Source organism: Eschrichtius robustus, chromosome 18 (assembly GCF_028021215.1).
Source record: "Eschrichtius robustus isolate mEscRob2 chromosome 18, mEscRob2.pri, whole genome shotgun sequence".
Taxonomy (NCBI): Eukaryota; Metazoa; Chordata; class Mammalia; order Artiodactyla; family Eschrichtiidae; genus Eschrichtius; species Eschrichtius robustus.
Genome location: NC_090841.1, coordinates 24,438,674 through 24,457,628, shown reverse-complemented (window position 1 = coordinate 24,457,628; position 18,955 = coordinate 24,438,674). Strand labels below are relative to the sequence as shown.

Sequence of the window (18,955 nt, the reverse complement as noted above, 5' to 3'; positions counted from 1 at the left end):
GTAACCATGAGGAACGAGGCCTCTCAGATTCCTGGCACTCGGAACCGCTAGGCTGAGCCTACTCCCTGTGGAGCAGTGCTCATTCCCCAAATATACACTGACTGGCAGCAGGGGGCGCCAGAGACACTAGTTCTGTTCTTCCAACGTATGCCCGAATCTCATTAGAAGTGATTATTTCAAACTTCCATTTATAATATTTTTTAATTATTAGAGGGAAAAAAACTTTCTGCAACATCTCAAAAATCCAGACTGCACTGAGGCTTAAATTCCTGTTAACTATTTAAATCAAAAACTTGTAAAATGCCAGAATCTTTGGGATTCCGTTGGTCACCTGCAGGCAGTGCCCACAGTCACCGTGTTAGCATAGGTGTGATTGTCATATTCTGCACAGACTCAGATGTACCACCCAGGGGCCTACCTGTCCAGTGGAGACCTTTATAAAGCTGCTTTCCTGCTGTGCCCTTATGTCCATTGGTCGTTACAAAATTAAATTTCCTATTAAGATCAAGATAGGAGAGCACAGAATCTCAGTGCTAGCCCCACAGTTGACTTGAACAAGCCTCAGAACTTGTTTGTGAATTAAATGAACTTTAGTTCTCCTTCCAACTCTAAGGTATAATACTGTAACTTTAAAGGGCAGCACTTATTTTACTGTACAACTTCAGTTAAGCATGTTATATGCCCACTAGGTACACGGAGCACAAAAACATGTAAGATGTAGCCCCTGCCCTCAAAGAGCTTATAATCTAAAGAAGGAAAGTGAAGTCACGAATAAAAACAGCTGAGGGTAGTGAAGTCACAAATAAAAACTGCTGATAGTTACAAAATTACGGGAACATAGAGACTAAAAAAAAAAATTCCATTAAGAAGGAATGGGACAGGGACTTCCCTGGTGGTGCAGTGGTTAAGAATCCGCCTGCCAGTGCAGGGGACATGGGTTCGAGCCCTGGTCCGGGAAGATCCCACATGCCACGGAGCAACTCAGCCCGTGCGCCACAACCAGCGAGCCTGCGCTCTAGAGACCGCGAGCCACAACTACTGAGCCCGTGTGCCACAACTACTGAAGCCCACATGCCTAGAGCCCGTGCTCTGCAACAAGAGAAGCCACGGAAATGAGAAGCCCGGGAACCGCAACGAAGAGTAGCCCCTGCTCACCGCAACTAGAGAAAGCCCGCGCACAGCAACGAAGACCCAACGCAGCCAAAAATAAAAATAAATAAATAAAAATTTATAGAAAAGAAGGAATGGGACAGATCTGCAAAGAGACAGATTTTATAATCTATTTCATATATCACTTGTCTCTTTCAAAAGTGTTCCAAGTCCTGTAAGGATATCTGCAGTGAGCCCAATTTTACAGGAACTTGATAGGTCTATTGACAATAGGTGTGAAACTGTTTAAGCCCAACAGAAACCTCAGATTTATAACCGTGCAATGAGTTCTGCTATTAACACAGAGAAACAAATTTAGAAGCACTAACAATAGAATAATTTTAAAAGGTATAATTAAAACTGCCAAAGTTGGGCTTCCCTGGTTGCGCAGTGTTAAGAATCCGCCTGCCAATGCAGGGGACACAGGTTCGAGCCCTGGTCTGGGAAGATCCCAAATGCCGGGAAGCAGTTAAGCCCGTGAGCCACAACTACTGAGCCTGCACTCTAGAGCCCGCGAGCCACAACTACTGAAGCCGCGTGCCTAGAGCCCGTGCTCCGTGACAAGAGAAGCCACCGCAGTGAGAAGCCCACGCACCGCAACAAAGCGTAACCCCCGCTCACCGCAACTAGAGAGAGGCCGCGTGCAGCAATGAAGACCCAATGCAACCAAAAATCAATTTTTAAAAAAATTATGAATAAAGTAACAAAAATTATAGTTTAAAAACACAAAGAAAGAAAATGAGAAGTATTTTGAATGGTAAATAATATACATACTCTGTTGCATCTCATTTCTTCGTTTTTCATTTGGTACTATCAAGGTATATGCACCTGTGCTAGAATGAAGAGAAAAAAATCGATTATCATGAGAAATTATTAATGCATATAAAGCACCATACATTCTTTCTGATAATATACTGTATTTATGATCATCACCATCAAATAGGTACTAGGAAAGATAATATTCCTCTTAAGACCCAGGTGCGTTCTCCAGGAGCTTACAATCTAGCTGGTAAAGTAAAACAAGTGCACACGGCCACATATGGAAATATAAAGCAGTTGATGAAGAATGACAAGTGACTTCTTCAGGGTCAGCTCTTGGTAAACTGGCTTTGTAGGGATCCACTGTTCCTCCAGGTGGCGCTCATGGGCACATCCCTTTGAGATGACTGGCATTCTCTTCCATGTCACCCACTACAGGAGTACAGGAAACACTCACACATTTTTTGCTCCCACAAACTGGGCGTAGGGGCCATTTGCAATGCAGCCACCTCCTCCTGATGACCCATCTGAGTGGCCAGATGGCCACAGTCTTGTGTTTTGGGGCTTTGACTTCTAGGCAGGGGTCTGCTGGGCCCCTCATTCTCCTGGGGACACAGGTCGAGCATAATCAGGAGTTCAGAGAAGTAAGGAGTCACTTCAATTCTCTGGGGGGATGGGGGAGCGGGGACCAGGGAAGACTTCATTTAAGCAAAAATATTCACCACTAAGGTACAAGAAGTTGTTACAATATTGTGAGCTTTTGAGGGTAGAAACTGTGCTTGAGGGACACTTCATAGAGCAAAAATATAGCACAGCAAGACTGCAGCGTACATGTAGGTACAGTGTGAGGGGAAATGTTATGGATAAATAAAATCAGCTTATAAATGTAAGTCTTTTTTAAAAAATCCCAGATACTCTTAGAAGTCTTTGTCCAACACGGAACATACAATTTCAAAGGACAAATTAGCAAAGATTGAACAGTAGAGGCCAAAAGCGCTGATTAACAGAAGCCATTTCTTCCTTATCTCATTTTCCTAGCAGTAAGCCTTCAGCCAGCTTCAAACTGGGCTTTAATTTTACAGTTGTACATGGGAGGTGTGCAACCACTTCTGCATGCAAACAGGGCTGCTGGATGCCCAATTACCTAACGTATACCAGCAGACGTTGCGTGTGTAGCCTATCATGCGTACAATGGGATGAATACAAAATTAGGAGGCAGCCGCTGGAAATTAATCCCCTGTCCATTGCATATTCTTTGTTCACCCTCAGAAAGATTTTTCACTCCTCAATTGTCCACACTTTATAGAAGCTTAGGAGCTGCAGTTCTGTGGGTAGTACCTGCAAACTTGAGTATGATGCAATAAGTGAGCCGTTCTTCAGAGCCTTAAAGATGAAATGAGATACTGGATTTAAATGCCAACCATGAAATGACTGCAGAATCATCAATGTCCGTTAACATTGTGGTATGGAGCTTCTCACCATACCAGGGATTTGACTACACTGCAAATCAGTTGTTCTTAACCTTTAGCATGCATCAGAATCACTTGGAGGGCTTGTAAAATGTTGAGTTTCTGATTCAGTAGGTATGGGACGGGGGGCATCTATAACTTGCATTTTTAACAGTTCCCAGATGATGATGATATTCTTGATCTGAGGACCACACTTTGAGAACCAGTGCTGTAGATCAATCAAGCTGTCTTCAAACATTTGGACTAAAAGGGAATTGAGGGATGAATAAAACATTGATAAAGACACAGACGTTAAATCATATGCCAAAGATCATGAGGTTAATTAAGCAATAGTGCTGAGACTCAAACCAAGCACTTTTGACTTAGACCAGGTGGGTGTCTGGAGCTAAGTATTCAGCTCAATGTAGAAAACATAAAATATGACTGTCCTTAACTTCGGCCTCTTGATAGACTTCCAAACAAAGTAAATCTACTTAGCCAAGCACCCATTATGGACTTGTTATGTTAGGGGCTTATGAGGAATGAGGGGAGATACCAAAAAAACAGACACCAACCCCTTTAACAGAGCTTACACTTTAATTAGGAACAATTCATGAAACCACCAGAGCAGACCACAAGGATATTCAAACAAGCCTTAAAGTGGGATGATGGAAGTAGTCAGAGATGCAAGGTGGAGGGGAGTCAGTGAGACCCCAGAGGAGTAGAAAATTTCAGAGAAGAATAGCAAGTTGAGGCTTAAAGGATAGGATCTCAAGTGGCAAAAAGGGTTTCTGTGCTAGCACTTTGCTAAGAGAAGCTTCATAGAGAATTTTTCAAGTTCCATGAATCTCTCTTATGAAAATATCAGGAAAGGTTTGAAAAGAAAAAACAGTTTGTAAAAGATTTTATTCTACAATATCTAATCTGATTAGGTTTAAGTGTGACAATATCACACTAGAATCTTTAGCCTTAGGAATAGGACTGTGGTCAATCTATGGCCAACATGTGTAGCCGACAAGTTCCCAGACAATACAGGGCCATGAAAAAAGGGGGAGAATTATCTAGCCTTGAAATCAGAGGCTTTTAATCGAAAACATTCAAACATAACCCCAGGCTCAAGGACAGTGGTCCCAGTAATAAATGTTTTATGTTAGAGAATTCCTTAGCAACCTCCTTAGCAATATTTCATTGGCTGAAAATGTCAAATCTGAAATATAATATTCAGAAGAAAGCATTGCCAAGTAATGGAGCCTCTATTCCTCTTCCTTCCTATAGGAAGAGGAGCTTAAGTCTAAATATCGGCTTTTTATTTTTTAATATCCTGTGGCAGAGCATAATGCCTGGGTAGATACAAATATTCATCCCTTCTCTCTTAGCTTTTCCTTGACATGAATAACAAGTATAACTTATTCATGTTTTCAGCCAATTAGTTTCCACACACAGCAAGGGCCTCTGCTGTTTTAACCTCCATGTCATCCCTTTCAACAGCCTGACTCTCAAAGCTACTGATGGAGACAAGCCCAACCTACCTGTATTTAGTATTCTGGTCATTTCCTGATGAAGCAACATTCAAGCCACTGAAATAAATGTATATCTTTGAAAATGAGTTTCCTTAATTACCTCATTGAAATTTAATGAAATATCTCCATTTGTAAGATTATTTTCACTTTCCAACAGCACACATCCATGAGATATACTAAGGGAGAACGTATAAAGAACAGCGTTAAGACAGAGGGAGAAGTGTTTTTCTGTACCATATATTTCTTAAATATATATATTTAAGAAATCTCTTCCTTGTGAGGTCTCTCCTGAGCTACACAACTGCCTCTCTGTGCACATTCTTGCGCATTTTTATAAGGTCTCATCAATAAGCACTCTATGAAAAAAATGGTATGTTGGAGTCATGAAAAATATCTTGGCTGGCTAAAAGTATTACATAAATATATCCTGGTGTGTACAAACTGCAGCAGATGTAATTTAAATTTCTAATTAGGAACAACACTGGTTTGAGCGAAAAAGAAATGTACTCAAGAGCAAAAATTCAGAAAGAGATTAAGTGACAAACAGATAATTTCAAGCAGAATAGTAGACACATAAAGTCTACTGTCCTACAAAAAATTGGTTTGAGGTTTTCATAGTTCAAGAAAATCTTATCCTTGGGTGACACTGAAACAAAGGAAAATTGCTGGTTAATCAAAGACACTGGATAGAGATTTCGATTCTAGGTATGTTTTTCTATATTGCTTTTTTAATATGGTCTTCAACATAGGACTCTGAAGCTTACTGTTTTTAACCAACGTGAATCAAACCTTATGAGGCATTCAGGTTTGCAAAACTTCTTTTATAAACAGACCATATTCCTAAGAAAAAAAAATACCAAGATCAGACTGAGTAAATCATCCTTGTCCCCTAAGCCTGTCACACCAGCCCTGATCCTGCATTCCACATCTCTGGTGTGGAAGGACTAATGAACTCTCTTTGGTCTCAAAGCCTGCAGAGCCCCAGACATAGTTTGCACACCCAAGAGACTGATGTGAAGCTGGTGAGTTCTATAACTCACAGCTTCTGTTGGAGGGCGGAATAGATGCCCAGAGGGCCTTTGTTACACACACACACACACACACACACACACACGCACACGCACACACACACACACACACATAGCCATCCCAGGATCCTCACATAGGCCCACGGCTTAGTGAGAGGTGGTAAATTTATGCAAATTAGAAAAAAGTGCCCCTTCTGCCAGGTGGAAGTAACCCCACACTAAGGCAAATGATTTAGTATGTATTTCAGCTTCAAATTACTACCTTAGCCAGGCAAGTCTGTATAGTTACCAACTGGCACAATCATACAAGATAGACCTGAAAGATGTTGTGCTTCTTCACTTAAAACACATATACACGTAAATGATAAAAGCTATGAAAAAAGAAGCAAGAGGGCTTCCCTGGTGGTGCAGTGGTTAAGAATCTGCCTCCCAGTGCAGGGGACATGGGCTCGAGCCCTGGTCCAGGAAGATCCCACATGCCGCGGAGCAACTAAACCCGTGTGCCACAACTACTGAGCCTGCGTTCTAGAGCCCGAGAGCCACAACTACTGAGCCCGCGTGCCAAAACTAGTGAAGCCCCAGCGCCTATAGCCCGTGCTCCGCAACAAGACAAGCCACTGCAAAGAGAAGCCTGTGCACTGCAACGAAGAGTAGCCCCTGCTCACTGCAACTAGAGAAAGCCCGCACAGCAACGAAGACCCAACACAACCAAAAATAAATAAATTAAATAAATTAAAAATAGTGTATAGGTGTCAATCGCAATCTCCCCCAAAAAATAAATAAATAAATAAAAATAAGTTCATCTATTAAAAAAAGAAGCAAGAAAGATTCACTCTAAAGATACAAAGAATATATATGAAATATAATATCGGAGAGACTCACCATCTTTATGAGGGCAAAAACCAGTGATGGAAGTAGAGATGGGGACCAACTGGTAAGTATACTTGCAAAATGTATTAAATTGCTTCCTCGGTAAAAGTAACTACACGGAATTCATATTTTCAGAACATAGAGATGTCAGTTCTGGGATGTGATCTGAACCTACTTGCAAGCTAAAGTTAGCCTAATAGTTAGGCTGTTACTGTTTCATGGATGCTGGTAGAAGATGTGGACTTCATCACTCATGGCATGGCACCAGCATATTTATGTCTGTTCTCTCTGGCTCCAAGTCAACATGATGGGTGCTGCACACACACTGTGTTTGCATTGCAGCCGAGGAACCCTGAATTGTGGAATCCACCATTTTTATAGCAGATAGTAAGCAAGCCTGGTCTTTGTTCTGGGGAGAATGCACCTCATCTCTCAAGGTTCCCAGCTACACAACAACCCTAAGAAATAGTCCAGGTTAGAGTAGTCAGGTATGCAATGTTGGCATACCCAGCAAGACATCTAGAGTGCAAGAGGCCCAAGGAGGACTATCTTTTCCAACAAGAGAATATTTAAGAATGGCTTAGTGGTAAGAAAATTGGCATTTGCATAAAAACACTTATCAAATTGTTATACATTTTCTATTATTATTATTCCTCTCATTATTATTATCATTAGGCTAAGCTCTGCATATGTCTACATGTCTTAAGCATTGCTCCTCAAGGTCATCTATAACTTAAAGGAGAAAACTAGAAATGCAAGACATAAAGTAGTTATATCTAAATATCTGCATAGAATATTTAAAAACGAAATTCATCCTGATTTTGAAATAAACATATGCTCACATGAGAAAATGCAGAAAATTATCTTTAAAACATTTAAAAGTCACTCATAACCCCACTCCTCAGAGATCTCAATTACAGTGTTATTTGGGTGAATTTCAGTTCAATCTATATTCTGTACATATTACACAGTTGCAGTCATATATTAAGTCCAATTTTATATGCTGCTTTCACTTATAAGTGGTTTTCCCAATTATGCACGTAACACGCTTAATATTAAATGGCTACATAATATTTCACAACATCAATGCACCATTAATATAACCACTCACTTAACCATTTCAGTTGTTTCAATTGTTCACTATTATAAACAATCCTGTAGGATGTGCAAAGCATAAAACAAAGATTGCACAGAACATTATCCAGAAGAAAACCCTTAGTAGTCCTCTAAAATCAATACTCTGAACAGGAATGTGGACTACATTTAAAATTTTGTTCCTTAGATATCCCATTTGCATTTCCAAAGTTCCAGTGACAGTTTGATCATATGATTAATTTCTGCTCTTATGCTTGACTCTCCTCAATTCCTAAACCAGAATAGATGCTGGCCTACCTAACCATTCATTCTCACCACCTCCTTACTAAAAGCACTCCTATATTATTCAGGTTAACAATGTGCTCCATTAAGACTATAGTCCCCAACCTTCTTTATAGCCAAATATGACTGTGTGATTAAGTTTGGCAAATTGAGATATAAGGGGAAGCCATTGAGAAGGATTTCTAGGAAAGCTCCATTAAATGAAGATAGACTGATGGACAGGAAAAGCTTTTTTGTTGCCCTCCCCCCTTCCTGGAAGGTTGAAGTGGAAGCTGGTGCTCAAGCAACCATCTTGGTCAGTGAGGCAACTTGAATATGTAAGACATGCATCAGAAACAGCAGAGCAGAAAGAAGCAATCTGTAAAACTACCACACTAGTGGTAATCTATTGCCAAACTGCACTGCTTTGAACCCTAATTCTGTTACTTCCTAACTATAACTTTGAGCAAATTAGTTTTTCTATTCTTTCACCTGTAAAATGGGGATAACAAATATCTATCTCTTAGTGTACGAAGTGCTTAGAACAAGGCTAGGAAATAACAAATGTTCTATTATGATTGCCTATTATTTGTACTATATCAGCCCCAGACTACCTACCTTCAGACTTACTTTATAGGAGAGAAACAAAGCCACCTATGCTTAAGACACCTATTTGGAGATATCTATTTTATTATAATAATTATATATAACATATTATGTATAAGACACTTATTATTATTGTCACCTTCTATTAGCAGTAGAAATTGAAGGGCATAATGGCTCTAAGTCTTTCTACTTGGATTAAAAGTCAAAAAGAACAACTTACACTTTAAAGATAAAGAGGTCCTTATATCAAACAGCTTGAAGTGTTTATTTCTAAGGATCTGAATTGCAGGGGACTTTTCCTTTCTATATTAGTTTTGTAATGTTTAGTTTTTTGGGTTTTTTGGCCGCGCTGCATGGTTTGTGGGATCTTAGTTCTCCGACCAGGAATTGAACCTGGGCTACGGCAGTGAAAGTGCTCAGTCCTAACCACTGGACCGCCAGGGAATTCCCAATGTAATGTTTAGATTTTTATAACAAGCAGATATGACTTTACTTTTACAACCATGAAAAAATATTCCAAGGAGTATTAAATGAGAAAATATTTAAAATAAAGATTTCTTAAATCAGGGGTTCAGATTTTCTTACAGGACTAGGTAGCACAGGATTTCCGCTCTCACTGGTTCCCTAGCAAAACAAACACTGAGCAATACCAGCTCTTGAGTTTTAATGATGGGAAACGTCTTTAGTTTTTCTACAGGACTTTAATAAATTGCCTTTTAAGTGTTCATGGTGGGGGTGGGGCATGAATTACAAACATTGCAGAACAAAGGAACCATCATTGCCTGATTCTCTGACATAGAACAGAGCCTTCAAATGCAGTCTTCTCCCTTTGATGATTTTTTTCCTGTTAAGGTTTTGTTTCAGATTCAAATACATTCTGCATAGATGCAATTAACCTTAACAATAGTATAACCTTACAGCATTCTACTGACTTTGAAGTAAGTAACCTTACTGTGTAATTGAACTAAGTTTCTTTTTTCTCATTTCTGCTATGCTTCTACCGATTATTATAGGTTTTATGTGTTTTCAAGCTTTCATCATCCCGTTGATTTATTGTTTCACTGTTTCAGTGTCAGACTTTTTGAGAAATGCCCACTCATTTTTGATATTGTATTTGAACAAAAATGATTGCTCCCCAAGACTTAGCAGAATTCAAAGGCATACCATATTAAGGAGTGGAATCTAGTGCAGAAAAGTTGGAAATTCATCCTAAACAGGACCATAATTTCTCCCCTCCTGTATAAACAGAAAGGTAAATTTGACCTAATCAAACCAAAATGTCTTTTCTTTCCATCCACTCCAACAATCTCTTCTGCCATGCAAAGAACAATGCTTTGCTTTTCACACTGTAGGTGGTAACCCACTAATGGGCCATGAAATCAACTTAATGGGTTTATTTTTAATGAATAAGAATAGAAAATGTCAAAGTCCATCACATATAGTAAGGGTGAGAATTGTTTTCTGACATTTTTTTCATTTATACATAAACTCACATATACCCATACATGTACTAGGTCATGAATGTCAAATGCATTGCTAACTTTAGGCTGTGATCAGAAGTCTGAAAGATCTCTGGAAGGCAGTATGTGGTTTAGGTTGCTCAGAAACAGTGACAGTGAGAAAGCTGTTCTAATGTAAGCCAACCAAGCTGTCATGAAGAAAAGCAGCAGAGAAAACAGGATCGCCACAGAAACTTTGCCACTACAAACTACTTCTCTATCCAAATCATGTTAAAGCTGTAAATAAATGTCACATTGCTGATTCTATAGTACCACTCTCTTTAGTCTATAGAAATTCTATTTTCTTGATGTGAAAATAGGATCACTGATGGGAAATTCACGAGCTGCACTGTCACTCCGTCCTCCAGCTCCATCATGTTCAGGATCCAGACTTTGGTAGACAGACTCAGGTTTGAGGGCTGGTTCTGTGACTAAAAAAAGCCATGAGAAATTAGGAAATCATATACTCTCTCAAGACTCAGTTTCTTCAACTATAATGGGGCAAAGTGTTTATTGTGAAGAGAAAAATGAATTATATGATGCGTGTAGCACAGGGTCTAGCACGTGGTTGTAAGTTCAAGACATAAAAGCTCGAGCTATTGAGTGTTATTTTTGTTTTAGTTCCTCGGAGTACCCAGTTTAACTGTTCTAGGTCATAACTAATTTCCTTTCTGCTACCACAGTATCGCAATGCTTTGTCACATTTCTCAATCCTAAAAGCAGTCAAACAGAGGCTTCCAAAGAGCACAAGACCTAAAAGCAGTCAAATAGGCAGAGCTCTACTGATTAGTTTGGTAGTAGAATCTGGTCATAGAGACACCTACCCAGCTCACTGAGTCATAAAATTATCATTGAGTTAAATACTGTCCGTTGTTTTACAAACTTTCTGAATGCCTACGAGCCTTGCCTGGAGATTGAGTTAAATAGTTCCCTAATGAATCGCTATCTATATTGAGCCATCAAGAAGATTACTCATTAGAATCAATCATAGATTTTTCTCTTCCTAGGTACCATTATTTCAGAGCACTAAAAGGAACTCAGGCATTATTCATTTCTCCATCTCCAAGGAGGGGTAATAGCCTGATGCTTTCATGCCATTTAACAACTACAGGCAAAAGCTTATTTTCTCACAGTCATAAGAGGAGACAGAAGAGAAATCTGGGGCATTTGCAGTGAAGAAAAAAAAGTGAAAGCAGTTCCTGTAGGCTCTCATAAGTTTGTAAAAACTTGCACTTCATTTAAGACTATTTTATGTGGCTAGTTCAGATTCAAATGAGCTGAGTCAAGAATAACTTAAGAAGTTTTTGATGGTCTGTCTTGGGTATAAATTGTACATCAGGATTAAGAGTATACTCAACAATGATTAAATAGTGATGTTTATAAAAATGGAACTAATGCTATAACTTAATGACTATGTTATCATCTATCCCATCTTATATCTCATCTTACATTTACGAAATGTTTAATACTAAAATAACACAGGGTTCTTTAAGAGAGAAAAATCAGGAATTGGCCATTAATAAGTGGGCTTACCAAGCCATTCTTTATTCTCCCTTCGCTCTCCCTTGAGAGTTTGAGGATGAAGGGGAAAAAAATGTATCAGTTACCAGGGTTAATTTCTTCCCTGGAGCACAACAAACTGGGCAAAGTATTGAAGTTAGAGGAAGGAAACTAGCGAATGTCCCCTGAGCCCCAAGGGAGGAAATAAGGAAAAGGAGTGGGTTTCCCCAGGACATAAGCACTCCAACAGCCGTGGTGTCTAAGCTGCTATTGTCAGGGGTATGGTGTATCTTAAAGGCTGTGTCAGTTTGGGCCCTCCGAGGAGTAGACATCAAGATGAGATTAGACAAGCAAGAGATTTACTGGGAGGAAGGCCTGTGAAGGATAAAAGGTAAGCAAGCAGCAGTAGGCAGGGAAAGCCTTAAGAACATGAGCAGGTCTGACACCTGTGAAAGGAGAGAGGGAGGATTGAGTAGGAAGAGCCTCAGACTGGTATACGGTTCTGAGAAAATCTTGGATAGGTCAATGGGGAGTCTTCTGGCAAAAGTTGCCCCATAAAGGAGTCCCACCTGGAATGCTCAGACACTGGTGGGAAGAGTGCAGAGTAAGTGTGCTCTCAGAGCAAAGGATACAATGGATTCAAAAGGATGGCAACTAGAGCTGGCAGTTGAACTGTGCTCCCCACAGTAAAGTCTTTTGAAGATCTGAATAGCAAGCTTCCCTGGCCGTCATAGAGGCTATTTAAACTACCGTGGTATAATAAAGTTTAAGTATTCAATCATTGTCCCTGGCTCCTGGCTCAGAGCTCCTTAAAATCCTCGGAATTCTAAGTTATAAGAATGTCAGGACTTCCCCAGTGGCGCAGTGGTTAAGAATCCACCTGCCAATGCAGGGGACACGGGTTTGAGCCCTGGTTCGGGAAGATTCCACATGCCGCTGAGCAGCTAAGCCCGTGCACCACAACTACTGAGCCTGCGCTCTACAGCCCTCGAGCCACAACTACTGAGCCCGCGTGCCACAACTACTGAAGCTCCCGCGCCTAGAGCCCGTGCTCCACAACAAGAGAAGCCACCGCAATGAGAAGCCCGCGCATGGCAACGAAGAGTAGCCCCCTCTCACCGCAACTAGAGAAAGCCAGCACGCAGCAACGAAGACCCAACACAGCCAAAAAAAAAAAAAAAGAGAGAGAATGTCAATTATATGCTAAAGAGATGATTCCTGGTGGGGGCTCTAGATAGCTTCGGGATGGGAGCTGTTTGCCATAAAAAACAACCATGTGATTAGAGGGTTAGAACTTTCAGGTCCACCTCTCCCCCAGCTCTGGGAAGGGGAGAGGGGCTGGTGATTGAGTTCAATCACCAAGGGCCAACAATTTAATCAATTATGCCTACGTGATGAAGCCTAAATAAAAATCCTCAAACAATGAGGGTTGGGGAGCTTCCAAATTAGTGAAGACATCCAGGTGCTAGGAGGGTGACCCACCCAGAAAGGGTATGGAAACTCTGTGCAACCCCCCTCCCCATATCTTCCAGTTGGCTGTTCCAGGGCTGTATCCTTTATAATAAAACTGTAATTGTAAGTATAGTGGTTTCCATGAGTTCTGGGAATCATTCTAGTGAATTATCAAACCTGGGCACGGGGGGAGGTCATGGGAACCCCCAAATTTGTAGTCAGAGACGTGGGGAGACTGGGGCCCCCCTTGTGGCTTACTCCTAAAGTGGGAGCAGGCTTGTGGGACTGAGCCCTTAACTTGTGGCATCTGCAGCAGCTGTGAGTAGTGTCAGGACTGAATTGAATTATAGATAATTGGTGTTGCAACAACATATTTGTCAGAAAAAAGCAAAACAAAAAACAAAAAAAAACACAACTCCTAATTATCCTATAGATCACAGTTCAAACATCACCTCTTGGGAACACTTTTCCTGTTCCCAAGACTAGCTCAGGCCCTGGCTTTCCTTCACAGTGCATATAAAGAGTTACTCATGTAATTATCTGTCTGCCCCATCATTAGACTGTAAGCTACACAAGGGCTTGTCTTTTGTTGAGTAGTTATTTTTTCCTGTATTTCTAATTAAATATCCAGAGCTAGAAACCCTCTCTTTTTATAGGGTTGTTGTGAAGATTCAAAGAGTTAACATATGTTTGGGGCTTCCCTGGTGGCACAGTGGTTAAGAATCCGCCTGCCAGTGCAGAGGACACGGGTTCAAGCCCTGGTCTGGGAAGATCCCACATGCCGCAGAGCAACTAAGCCCCTGCGCCACAACTACTGAGCCTGCGCTCTAGAGCCCGCGAGCCACAACTACTGAGCCCACATGCTGCAACTACTGAAGTCCACGCTCCGCAACAAGAGAAGCCACCGCAATGAGAAGCCCGTGCACCGCAACAAAGAGCAGCCCCCGCTCACCGCAACTAGAGGAAGCCCGTGCATGGCAACAAAGACCCAATACAGCCAAAAATAAATAATAAATAAATTTTAAAAAAAGAGTTAACATATGTAATGCACTTTAACAAACATAAGTTAAATACATAAGTGCTTGCCGTTATTATTGCTCATCTTTAAGTCTCTACAGTTTTTGCTATAAGGTTGGCCACAAATATGTTTAAGGTAAACTGAGTTTGTATACAAATTATGTTAAAGTTAATTGTATAGTAAAATTCCACATTATGGGTTCATTTTCAGAATATCTTTATATTTCCTTCAAACAGCATCAAGCTAAAGGACCACCTCTAGGTACGGTTATACACAAGTATCTGAACAAAGTGAACCTTGCCTGTATTACTATCATAGGCAAGAGCCTTTTGCCCAGAATTGGGTAAAATGAGGTAAAATTCCCTTCCAGAAAAACCCATGCCTTAGTCTTACATTTATCTAGAGTTTGGGGGAAGGGTAAAGGATTACTTTGGATTAGAAGTTTGTGTGAACTTTTTTTCTCTTTAAATCTGTATAAATAGCTTACATTATTTAAGGACAAGATAAAATCACGAACTGAAAATAATTAGGAAACCCAATATTTATTAGTAAACACTTTACTTAAATCCAAATATAGTTAAGGGCTCAGCCTTGCCTTAGAGTCTATTAGAGGTCCTCAGGAATCATTCTAACAACTTGCCTTAAAGTCTCTTTATATTTATATGTAAGTCAGCGTTTTAAATCAGTGTGTTTTTACAAGGCATAAACACTTCAGGGTGACAGCACAGTACTTGGTCAATAAACATTTGTTAAATGAATTCAAGGCTATCAGCACCCAACATTTACTGGATACTTGCTTTCTGCCAGGCATGAAATTATTTCATGCATACACAGACACACACATACACAGACCCTGAGAGGTTGGTATTATCTCACTTCACCTAATGAGGACACTGAGACATAAGGTAGTTGAAGTTCAGAGAGTAAGTAATGGCAGAATCAGAACTTGAACCCAAGTCTGCCTGGCATCAAAGCTCCTGCTCCTTTTCCCACGTTGGGGCTTCCCTAATGAATAAATGGAAGGATGCACACAGAACAAGGTCAAAGTTCAACACTTTATCATATAAATAAGCTCATATTGCAAGTGAACAAGTGAAGTTTCACAATTAAGCACTTAACTCTATCCTTCCTTTTTCTTAATTTTCTATCAGAAAATGCTTCTAATTTCTCTCCAAGAAAATAAATCAAATCTTAACGGCATTTTTTGGTCAATTTTACTGAGATGTTATTTGCCATTCAACAATTTTCCTTGGTTTCCTGCTTCCATTAAAGGAGACAAGCAAGAATAAACAGTAGATATAAGTGACTAATGGAGATGTAAGAAGAATTCAGAGTGGTCCATACAGGATCTTACTTGTTATATACCTAAAAGGAAATGTATCTTATAATGTTCTGCTTATTGCAACTGGTTCACATGAAAATAATGAGTTCTGTGAAACACAACTGAACTCACCCATGTATTCTCTAATGGTCTACTGGCAAATTAGAAATCACAAAATGTAGTGAGGTCATCAGATACTGAGGCCTGGAAAATTAATTAGAAAACTGCCCCTTTCTGAGTAATTTAGTCCAGCAAGATTCTGGGGTAATTTACAATTAATTTACAAATAAGAAAACAGACAGATGCAACTGCTAATGTTTATGAGATGCTATGAGCTTGCAATTAAATGATTATGTCTAAGTAGATCTTTAAAATAGAAAAAAAGGCGCATAGAGGGTATTTATCATCAACGTGAAACCATACATCCGTGACCTCTGTTACATCAAATGCTACAGCTTACAGAGATGTAGATTACTCAGAATTAAAGGACTTCCATTATGACCAGATATCCCCCCCTTTTTCTTCGGGCCGCACCGCTCGGCTTGCAGGATCTTAGTTCCCCACCAGGGATCAAACTTGAACCCGCCCTAGTAGTGAGCGCGCTGAGTCCTAACCACTGGACCGCTGGGGAATTCCGCTCCGCCCCGCCCCGCCCCGCCCCCCGCCCCACCCCCCACATTCTGAGTAGGAAAGAAACGCAGCAATCTCTAATTGAAATCACCCAGATCACCCACCCCACCTAAGGGCAACCCAAAGCTGAATAATATTAAAAAGCCTGGTACTTATATGAATTCTTTCAAAAGTTAAGGGATGAAAGAAAATCTGTTTATTGGGCATAAGGTTATATACTGTTCCTTAGAAACCAACGTTTGTCTTTCATGTAACTAGAAGTTGATGAAAAGGGGGAACTGAAAATGAAACCATCTGGAAAGTTCCAGTTCACAGAAGCAGCACTTCAAAAGCAGTCATGTCTTCACAAACCCTACTGTTGGGTTAAAGCATCTCATTCCATTGGTGGGAAAGGATCACTGACACTTTTCATAATAAATATTTCCAGGATAGTAACTGTAGTCCCTGAACCAAAGACCAGGAATAAAGGCTACCTACCTGTTCCTGGGTAGAGCACTTATCAACACCCGCGGCAAGAAACACTGCACCCACTCACTTCGTCTCCGGCTCAGTCCTCTGGTCCTAAGATGCTACTTTATCCGGGAGTTTTGCTGGAATGCAGGCTCCTAGAGGCAGCATTTGCATTTCTACTCCATAACACATTCCCTCTTCACCCTTACCCTCCCAGCTGATGTGAAGATACTATTTAGGGCATCAGTTTTCTTAAGATAGGAAGGGAAAAAAATATTTTCATACTAGCATGAGTTCTGGAGATACTTGGAAAATCAGTAAGAAGCCTAGGCAGTTACTACACACCCAGTAGTACCCTAGCCCTGTAGCCAGTCACAAGAATCAGGAAAGTAGTGTCCTCAAAGGGAACGGGGGCTCAGATGTTCAGTAAGGATCCCGGACCGGCACACTCAATTTATAAGGTAATTCATGGATGCTATTGTTTAGACAAACGAGCCTTCATTTTCTTAGAGACCCTGTAATGGGGCCCCTGGGGTTCAGACTTCAGTGATCTGAGAAGAACCTGGGGGCTTGTTTGGGGTTGGGCTTCCGCCCCGCAGGACAGGTGATTAAATACTTACAACCTCCGGCCCGCGTGCTCCGGGCTCTCCCGCGAAGGGCTCTCGGGAGCATCCTCCAAACCCCGCCTGGGGCCCTGCGGCGGGCCCAGCTCCCTGCGCCACGCAGGGGGGTCCCGGGCCGGGCGGGAGGCGGCGGGGGCTCCGACCCCGGAGCCCTGCACCCCAGTGCGGGTGTACATGGTTCAGAGCCCGCGGGGCCCGGGCCGCCGCCGCTGCGGGAAGGGTGAGGGCCGAGCTGGGACGCTTCGCGGGTCTCGAGATGCGATTCCGAAGAGCGGGAACGGCGGTTTCAGCAGCTGAGTTTCGATTCTCGCCACCAGCCGCGGGCTGCCCCGCCCCCCAGGACTTCCCCGACCTTGCTCCTCCCTGGCGCCCTCCGAGCTGATCGCAGGTGACAGCGCCGGCCGCGCCGCCCCGCCGGGGATGTTGAATGGAGCGCGCCTGGCCAGCTACATACAGGTGAGTTGGTTTGAGGTCTCACAACCACCTTAAAGGGTGATAACGTTATCTAAGATCAATCACGGAGACCTCATGCAAGCGGGAAGTAGGAAGTAACCACCAGGTAACTGAAATCCTGAAAGACACTTTAGGACTATTTAACAGGTCACCCTAATTTGAGGTTCCTGCAGGATATTTGAGACTGTGAACAATATATTAACCTTCAGGTTCCAGAGATTAGGTCAATAATTAAAATCATCTAAACAAAATTTGGCCTTTTATCAGTTTTGACTGTTTGGTTTTTGCCAAGTACTTTCTTTTTTTTTAATTTTATTTATTTATTTATTTATTTATTTATTTATTTATTTGGCTGCCGTTGGGTCTTCATTGCTGCGCGCGGGCTTTCTCTAGTTGCAGCAAGCAGGGGCTACTCTTTGTTGCGGTGCTCAGGCTTCTCATTATGGTGGCTTCTCTTGTTGTGGAGCACGGGCTCTAGGCGCGTGGGCTTCATTAGTTGCAGCACGCAGGCTCAGTAGTTGTGGTGCACGGGCTTAGTTGCTCCGTGGCATGTGGGATCTTCCCAGACCAGGGCTCCAACCCGTGTCCCCTGCATTGGCAGGGGGATTCTTAACCACTGTGCCACCAGGGAAGCCCAGGGAAGCCCCTGCCAAGTACTTCCAAGTTAAAGGAAATGGAAAGTGAAATCAAAAGTGAAAGAAAAAGCAGAACTGGAGCAGCAAGCTGAGGGGAAGGCAGAGATGATTCTCTATGCAGCCCTGCTAAGTGATCAGACATTCAAGAAATTTTGATTAAATACCTGCTCTGTGCAAGACATTGGGCAGTCATTCAACTATGGTGTGGGAGTAGTTTAAAATATGGATTTGCAAGATTCTATAGGTCCGGGGGTGAGTCCCCGCATCCAATTTTTTAATAACTCCTGGATGACTCTGATGTGTGCTGCGATGATCACCACTGTCCTTTGTGGAGCTGCCTACACAAAGATAAAAGAAGGCTCTTCCCTCACCCAACCGCTACTCTAGGAGACGCGTAAACAAACGTTAATGCCACCATGGGATAAGCGAAATAAGAAGATGTGTAAGGCTATTGGATGTTCAGGGAAAGTAGGGATTAGCCCTCCGAATAATTCAAAGAAAAGGGACATTTGAGAATGAGCCACAAAAGTCAAGGGGTTCACCAAGAAGAAGGAGGCACAATGCCGGAGGCTTGTGGCTTACACTGACGAGGTGTGTACCTACTCAAGGTGGGGCGGGATGGCTGAAACACCCCAGCC

The 18,955-nt window shown here is 41.7% G+C and overlaps 1 protein-coding gene across 2 annotated transcripts in view; it reads right to left on the bottom strand.

Moving 5' to 3' along the window:
- The window catches only part of EPSTI1 (epithelial stromal interaction 1), a 102,444-nt gene extending 85,039 nt beyond the window's left edge, over positions 1 to 17,405 (bottom strand). For both annotated transcript variants that reach the window (XM_068526487.1, XM_068526488.1), the window contains exons 1-2: positions 17,227 to 17,405; positions 1,924 to 1,982 (exon numbers count right to left, since the gene is read on the bottom strand). In XM_068526487.1, the coding sequence (XP_068382588.1) occupies positions 1,924 to 1,982; positions 17,227 to 17,405 (238 nt within the window). The remainder of the gene's footprint in view (positions 1 to 1,923; positions 1,983 to 17,226) is intronic.
- Between the last annotated feature and the right edge of the window lie 1,550 nt (positions 17,406 to 18,955).